Here is an 8502-nt window from a genome sequence, read left to right on the forward strand (position 1 = left end):
TTGGATGGGCAATGAAAGCGATGCACATGTTTCACTATAGGCTTACTTCAAGTGTCCTAACAGTGAGCAAAAAAAAATACACATTTATGGAAAACTATCTTCTAAACATAATTCATATTTTCTATGACGGAAAATTGCATGTCTATTAAAGTATATTAGCATAACCTACACAGACCCGGACATGAACCAGAAACTTTCAAAGGTGATGCCTTTAAAAGGTTTGCACAGTTGTTTGGGTCATCTTTCCAATGCCATCACGTCAACAACGATAGTGGCCGCCAAAGATCCAAATGTACCCACAAACCTTGTCTCCTTGCCAGTTTCGTTTTTGAAGAAACTGAAAATCGTCTGTGCCAGCACGTAGCCTGACGGAACAGCGCACTGCTATAGATATGCGGATCCGTGACATTTCACTTCCACAACACTCCGCAGCCGCCCACACGGCAGCTGTTCATGTCTCAAAGCTTTCTATGCTTCCTCGGATTTACTGTGTATATAACTCTGCAACTTTTACGTTCAAAATGACTGACGATCACCACTCTCCGTCTCAATAAACGACAGCTGGTATGTTCTGTTTTCTTCTTTCAAATGTTAGAATCGAATAGGTTTCTGTAGCCAATGTGTAGCTTATTTTGTTCTGCAGAGTTTTACAGCAGTTGTCAGTTTAACTGTTTCAATTGATCAAAATGTAGATTGTGATTATCTTGTGTGCAAGATGACACAATGGCTCTGATAGTGCAACTGTATACTATATGGGAGAAGCTATGTATGTTTTCTCTCTCGGATGACTCATGATAAATCACCATATAAAAGACGTTGCCAAACCTGTCCACAAATATTCATTGCCAGATAATTGAACTCTTTATATAGCTCTGCTTACTTACTATATACCTATCCATTTCTTTTGCAGTTTTTATAAAAAGCTGTTAAACCACCTGAAGCTATGAATTGGCCAGATATAATCCTCATTCTATTGGCTGTCAATCTGGGTGACCTCATCACTGGCCCTACCCTATGCCACGCCTCTCAAAAGCATCAGAAATCCGAATGCCAGGTGCGAAACGGCTGGGCCGACTGCAGACACCTCCGCCTCAAGGAGATCCCTCCTAACCTGCCCTGGAATATCACCGGCCTGGATGTCTCCCACAACAGGCTGGTGGAGCTACCCCCAGCATCGCTGGCCACGTACCCAGGGCTTGTGCACCTGGACGTGGGCTTCAACAGCCTCACCAAGCTGGAGGACAGCCTGTGTCAGACCCTGGGCCTGCTGAGGACACTGACCGTGCAGCACAACGAGGTACATGGGCTGACGGAGGAGGACCTGAGCAACTGCACCAATCTGACAGAGCTTAACCTGGCTGGCAACAGGTTGAAGCTACGGGGAGACCCCTTTGCTGCCCTACAGGTAGGGATCTGCCTGGTGTCATGGTGAAGACAATGATGGCAGGGGTTGTGGATGTGTTGATAATGATGATATACAGTACTAGATGATGATGATGATACAGATGAGAGAGGGGGATGTTCTTGACTCTTCAGGACAATATTTTGTGAGCATTTTTTGTTTGTTTCTTTCATTTACCATCCATTGAACTGGATTTGGGTTATTCTCTTTCAAGCCTAAGCCTAAACCATAGACAAATTATGATTTGATTGCAGTTGTCTCAGTTACATTTTCTCTCAAACCCTCTTAGAATATCTTTCCATTTTTCCTTTTCAGAGTCTGACACTGCTGGACGTGTCCAAAAATGACCTGAAGACAGCCAAGTTGGGCACCCGCCTTCAGCTTCCCAGCCTGGTGACTCTCATCTTGTCTAGCAACAGCATATCAACCATCAAAAAGGATGACTTCTCTTTTCTCAGAAATTCCTCATCCCTACGAGTCCTTCACCTGTCGGATCTAATAACTCAAGCAAAGGTACGAAAGAACCTGTGAAAATGGAAATAAAAGGATGTTAATGCTTTCAGCTGCTGACACTAGGAATAAGAACCATGCTCAACCAATCACACCTTTTTTATGTTGTCAAGTTCCCTTCAGTGTTTCCTCTCTTATTTTCTAGGCGTAGTGCAAAGCCACCAAATTAACATCTAGGGCATTTTGAACCAACATTTTCATATTAAACTAATTGATGCCAAATTAGGCAAAAGAGGAACAGAGCAAGGCAGGGTCCCGACAAATACAATGGTAGTGAAAACTGGATCACTCAACGCCTCACTTGAAAGGTTGTAATAATGCGACAGCTCACTTGCCAAAGACGTCAATTCAGCGTTTATTCCACGTTGGTTCAATGTAATTTAGTTGAAATTACATGGAAACAACATTGATTGAACCAGTTTGTGCCCAATAGGATACTATAAATAAGTAGGAAGTAGTAGGTTCAAGGTCTTTTGACAACGTATCTACAGTCTATGGCAGCATCTTGTCCAGCATCTAATCAGCAACTAATCAGTGTTTTTTTCCCCTTGCAGTTTGAGCCTGATTGCTTGAAGCCCATTGCAAGCATATATGAGTTAGTCATGAATGGGAGCAAACTTGGCCCTTCACTCACATCTAAACTTTGCACAGAGCTTTCTGGGACAGCGATCCGCAGCCTCTCCCTCCAGAAGACACAGCTAGTTACACTAGACAACACCACCTTCAAAGGCCTGGGGAAGACCCACCTCACTACTTTGGATCTATCCCACAACAGCATAGCTAAGATCGGGGACGGTTCTTTCCAGTGGCTGCCCATGCTGGAAGTTCTTTCTCTAGAGCAGAACAACCTCAAGCACCTGACTAAGAACACTTTCCACGGGCTGGGGAATCTGACACGGCTCAACCTGAATATGGCGCTGGTGAAGAGTCGCACTTCTTCTTACCCTATTATCGATGACTTCTCCTTCCAGCCACTAGGAGCACTGGAGAGCCTGAGCATGGAGAATACTGCCTTTCGAAACATCTCAGTGTTCACCTTTGCGGGTTTGATGAGTCTCCGCCAACTCCACCTGAGCGGGACCAGCTGCATGGCGCTCAGAATCATCACCAACCAGACCTTTGTGTCCCTCGCAGATTCACCACTTCTTACGCTAAAGCTTACACGCACAGCAATCTCCCGTCTAGACCCTGGAGCCTTCTCCAGCCTGGGCAATCTCACCACCCTTCTGCTGGGCAACAACTCCATCTCCCAGACCCTGACGGGGAAAGAGTTCCAGGGTTTGGGCCAGCTACAGGAGATCTACCTCTCTAACGGCAACCAGAAGCTCATCCTCAGCCCTATGTCCTTCGTCCATGTGCCCGCTCTCAGGACTCTGATGCTGGGGAGAGCTCTGACCAGCACCCAGTATATGAATACCTCTCCTTTCAAGCCTCTGTCCAACCTCACCATCCTGGACCTCAGCAACAACAACATCGCCAACATCAAAATTGATCTTCTGGACGGACTAGAGAATCTGAAGGTGCTGAAGCTTCAGCACAACAACTTGGCCCGGCTGTGGAAGAGTGCCAACCCGGGTGGGCCGGTGCTGTTTCTTAGGGGGCTCCGCAGCCTTGTTGCCCTGGAGATGGACTTCAACGGTCTGGATGAGATCCCTGAGGAGGCCCTTCATGGATTAACCAACCTTCAAGAGCTCAGCCTCAGTGGGAACATCCTGAACCAACTCAAGGACTCAGTCTTCAACGACTTGGGGTCACTCCGGGTGCTTCGGCTCCAGAAGAACCTAATCACGTCAGTGAGGAAGGAAGTGTTTGGGCCGGCATTGGCCAACCTCAGCCAGCTGGTCATGGAGAAGAACCCGTTCGACTGCACCTGCGAGAGCATCCTGTGGTTTGTGGCGTGGCTGAACGGAACAAACGCCAGTGTGCCGGGCATCAGGGATGAGTATGTGTGCAACACGCCGCAAGCCTACTACAACCGCTCGATCATGGAGTTCGACAGGCTCTCCTGCCTGGACATGACACCATTCCAGGCGCTCTACGTGCTCACCAGCACTGCGGTCCTGACCTTAATGGTGACCTCACTCCTAGTGCGCTTCCAGGGTTGGAGGATTCAGTTCTACTGGAACGTTCTGATCAACCGTACGCTCGGATTGAGCGATGCCAGTTCCAGGGAGGGGAGAGAGTTCAACTATGACGCGTTCGTCATTCATGCTGCAAAGGATAAAACCTGGGTGGAACGAAGCTTGCTCCCCATAGAGGACGAACAGGGGTATAGATTTTATTTGCTGGATCGAGATGCAGTGCCAGGTGATTTGCGACTGGGGTCCATTGTGGAGAATATGAGAAGGTCCAGGAAAATACTATTTGTGGTCACCGAAACTCTTCTCGAAGACTCCATGTGTCGACAGTAAGTAAAATGAACATTGTTATATTTTTTCTAACATGCACGTTACATAAGCTTTGGTAGAGCATGTGTGGTCACTGATCATGGAAAAGAGAACATTAAGGACAGTGGTTGGAAAATCTGCAGGAGTCTTTATTTCAGGAAATGAAAGTAAATCATGTCGTTTTTAATGTGTTATGATAGTAATAATACCATGATGTTTCTGTTTTAAAATTAAACTGAACAAGTTTTACTCAAACAGGGGAAGTGAGTTTAGGCAATTCTGGAAGAAGATATGAAACCCAAACAAGCAGTAAAAAAAACATTTTACACAGAAAATTCTCTTAGCGTCTGGATAACCATTTCTTCATCGGAAAAATAATAATATTTGAGTTCAATAATGATTCAAAAGATTCTATAATGTGTAAACTATGTAAGTACACCCACAACTCAAGTCGCTGTGGATAAGAGTGTCTGCTAAATTACATAAATGTAAAATGCAATTATTCTGAACTCATGACCCTTTTTTTGGCTATGGACCATAATGCACAAAGAATGTCTAAGTGAAGAATGTATATTTAAAGTATCCCCACAGCACTGATCCAAGGCAGGTGTTTCTGTCTAAATCCTTGAAGTGTTGAGGTTATTGGCTTAATCTGTGTTCTTGGAAGCTGCTCTAACAGTACAGTATAAACCAGTGTTAAATGTTGCCATTCATTGATTATTATTTGATTAAACTTTGATTGTATTTTATTGTAGCACTTTTCACGTTTCACCCTTTTGATTTGATTGCACATCTCTCTGGATAAGTGTCAATTACATGTATATGATTGAGATCTGAAATGTTATTCCTGTTATGCTTCTGTACTTCGAGCCTCTTTTACTTGCCCTATCTGACAAATGCCCTCTTCTGTCTCTCTGCGTTTCTCCCCTTTCCCTTCCCCTCCTCTCCCCGAAAACCACTTCCTCCCATTTCCTTTCCCTCCCCTCACCTCCCACCATTCTCTCCCTTTCCCCCCAGGTTCATGGCCCACCATGCCCTGCACCAGGTGATTGAGGACAGCCGGGACTCGGTGGTGCTGGTCTTCCTGGAGGACGTGCAGGACTACAAGTTGTCTCGCTGTCTGCTCCTGCGCAGGGGCATGCTTCGTCCACATTGCCTCCTCAACTGGCCACTGCAAAGGGAGAGGGTGCCCGCCTTCCACCAGAGGCTCCGCATCGCCCTGGGCACCACCAACCGAGTGCAGTAACTTTCTCCATGCCATTATGCTTAGAAGTGTACTGAAAATTTGACTTAAGCCAAATCAGATATATTGGTCACGTACTCATTTTCCAGATGTTATCACAGGTTCAGCAAAATGCTTATGTTTCTAGCTCCAACAGTGCAGTAATACCTAGCAATACAAACTAATCCCCAAAATGTAAAGAAAGAAATGTCAGAGTTTGGAATATGAATATATACTGTATGTATTTGATGGTGTGTATAGACAGTATGGACACTATATGAATAGAAAAGGTGTGCACAGCAGTAGTTCTATTGGATAAGCCTTGACTTGAATACAGTGTGTACTATACATATGAAGTGTGTAAAACAGGATGTAAACATTATCATAGCAACCAGTGTACAATTACTTTGTACATATGGCGGTAGCCTGCTAGTAACAGTGACTAAAGTTCAGGGCGGGGTACTGGGCTGAGGACGGCTAGTGGTGACTGTTTAACAGTCTGAAGGCATGGAGATAGAAGCTGTTTATCAGTCTCTCGGTTTTGATGCACCTGTACGGTCTCTGCCTTCTAGATGGTAGAGGGGTGAACAGGCCGTGGCTCGGGTGGCTGAGGTCCTTGATGATCTTCTTGGCCTTCCTGTGACACCAGGTGCTGTAGATGTCCTGTAGGGCAGGCAGTGTGCCCCCCAGGACATCTGACCGCACCACCCTCTGGAGAGCCCTGCGCTTGCGGACGGTGTTATTACGTTTATGTAATACGTGGCTATATTTCTTAAATAATGACAGTGGGTGTGGAAAGTGTGCAAAACTGTTGCTCTCATTGTATGGTTCAGAGTAAAGTTAACGGGGTGCACTACTGTTGCTTTCATTCAGTGGCTAAGATTTTAAGGAAGTGTACTTGAAAGTACAATACTGTAGGTTTCAAACAATGGTCGAGGATACAAGGAAGTGTACACTAGAAAGTGTGCAATATTGCAAGTCTCATTTAACCGCTGAACGACAAAGTGGACCTGATGGGCTAAGTGGCACAGTTTCAGTAGCCGAGTGACGTGAAAAAAGTAAAATCTAAGCAAGCCAAAATATCTTATAATACTGAGTGATTGATAAAACATTTTGGGTTTTTTCTTACCAAGCTAAATTATCAAACTTCATTTAGCTTGGTAAGAGAAAACACATATCACTAATTGTAAGTGAATTATCAGTCAATATAAGATATTTAGGCTTGCTTAGATTGAACTTTTTGCAGTGTGGATTTGGAAATGAGACATATCTTAGACCTAGCGCTCATTTGTACAGGTGACATTTGACTAAATGGACCCAGCATGTTTTTGCACTATACTGTACAGTACATGGTGTCTCTTGCCACACTGTTTCATGGAATTGTATGTTTGTTGTAACTACCGTTTTTATAGCACAGTCTATTTTTAACCCTTGAATTTGGTTATATGATCGTCAAGCCCATTCAAAAGATTAGGGGACAGGACCAGGAAGTATGACGTAGGACAATGTCACTTGTACAGCGTATTGGCAGTTAAAAATTGGGTAAGCACAGAAACTCTTGGTTCATTTGATGTAGAACAGGGGTAGGCAACTAGATCGGGGGGCCGGAACATACAGTAATTATAATGTATACACTGCAAATTGACCACATCTAAGCCCAAAAAGTGATTTGTATTTGAAAAGAACAATTTTATATGTTGATTACATTGAGACACGATCAGGTCTCTTTTTAAAAAAAATATTCATAGGAATACTTGGGAACAGATTTCCTAAATTAAACACATGTTTAGCTGAATTCTTGACTTCAGTCTTTTTTGACCGAAAACAAAAAAATTATAACTTTGGGGGACCCCAAAAAAAACACTTCAAGGACGGTTTTTGCTCGCGGGTTGTCTATTGCCGACCCCGATGTAGAAGGTATTGGCCATGTTTGAGAGCATCAATTCTGCTCAGTCGCTGATCATTGACTGATCTACAAATCATAATGAGTAGTTATTTACAAGGTAATTTGCAGATCACTGACAGAGTAGATCACTGACTTAACAAAATGCTTTAAAATGTGGTTTCATGGTCAATTACAGTAGGGTTATTTTACAGCATTACTTTAGTATTGCTAGCAGGAGTATTACAACTACACTGTAAAATAACCCACTATTGCACACATTAACCATGTAATGTTCTCTTCATAACTGAAATGTCAGATTAATTTAGAACTTTAACAAACCTACATATTCTTATTTTTCCACTGTGGGAACTGCTTTAATTAGGTCATTTCAGGTTAAGGGTTTGGGACAACTCTATATTAAATATTTGTTTCAGGACTTTTGTACACTTACTTGAAAGTTAGAATTTTGTTTAATAGTGTATGGTTCAACAAAAATGTCTGTATTTGTCTCATGACACCTAGTGTTGATTTGAGTAAACTGCAAGTATATTTGAACACATTCTGTTTTTTCCATCAGTATGCTGTTCAGCATGTCTTTAAAGTTTTCAGTAAAGTTGGATTCTGACATTCGTATTGTTAGTCTTTACTTCAAAACTTTGTGAAAAAATAAACAAATGAACTGAAATCCTAAATCCTCTGCCCTCAAGTGGTCGAGGAAAAAGCTAGGTTTTAAATGTGACATTCTCCCATTTTCTTTTTATTTCGAGGAATAACTTAAAAAATAAAAAAGCATTCCAAAAACTAGCCAGCTTCTGGCCACATCCTTAAAACTGACTTCTAACCAACGGCACAGGAACTATGGGACCCTGAAAGTAAGCTGTTGGCATTTGGGTCACTTAAAACATTCCTTAACTTGAATTTTTTTTAAAGGAAAGGAATAACTAAACATTGCTCAATTTAAAGAAAGAAGGAGGCTTACTTCAAGGGTTTGTGGATTAAGAAAGGAAGGAAAAAGGGATAAACACAACCTTTCTCACGCATTTATATTAGCAACAACCTCATTCACAGGCTAATTGCTACTGAGATACAGCTGGTA

General features: G+C 43.1%; 1 protein-coding gene across 1 annotated transcript; it reads left to right on the forward strand.

Moving 5' to 3' along the window:
- Positions 1 to 254: 254 nt before the first annotated feature.
- tlr3 (toll-like receptor 3) lies at positions 255 to 8033 on the forward strand. The gene is made up of 5 exons (XM_014195262.2): positions 255 to 564; positions 911 to 1405; positions 1718 to 1915; positions 2467 to 4319; positions 5317 to 8033. Exons 2-5 carry the CDS (start codon positions 944 to 946, stop codon positions 5543 to 5545), a joined length of 2742 nt encoding a protein of 913 aa, XP_014050737.2. The 5' UTR covers positions 255 to 564; positions 911 to 943; the 3' UTR covers positions 5546 to 8033.
- Positions 8034 to 8502: the final 469 nt, after the last annotated feature.

Source organism: Salmo salar, chromosome ssa04 (genome assembly GCF_905237065.1).
Source record: "Salmo salar chromosome ssa04, Ssal_v3.1, whole genome shotgun sequence".
Classification (NCBI taxonomy): domain Eukaryota; kingdom Metazoa; phylum Chordata; class Actinopteri; order Salmoniformes; family Salmonidae; genus Salmo; species Salmo salar.

Coding starts and splice junctions, on each gene's coding strand:
- tlr3 (XM_014195262.2), top strand. CDS start 944: ATGAATTGGCCAGATATAATCCTCATTCTATTGGCTGTCAATCTGGGT. Junction 1,406..1,717: donor ACCCCTTTGCTGCCCTACAG/GTAGGGATCTGC, acceptor TTTCCTTTTCAG/AGTCTGACACTGCTGGACGT. Junction 1,916..2,466: donor ATCTAATAACTCAAGCAAAG/GTACGAAAGAAC, acceptor TTCCCCTTGCAG/TTTGAGCCTGATTGCTTGAA.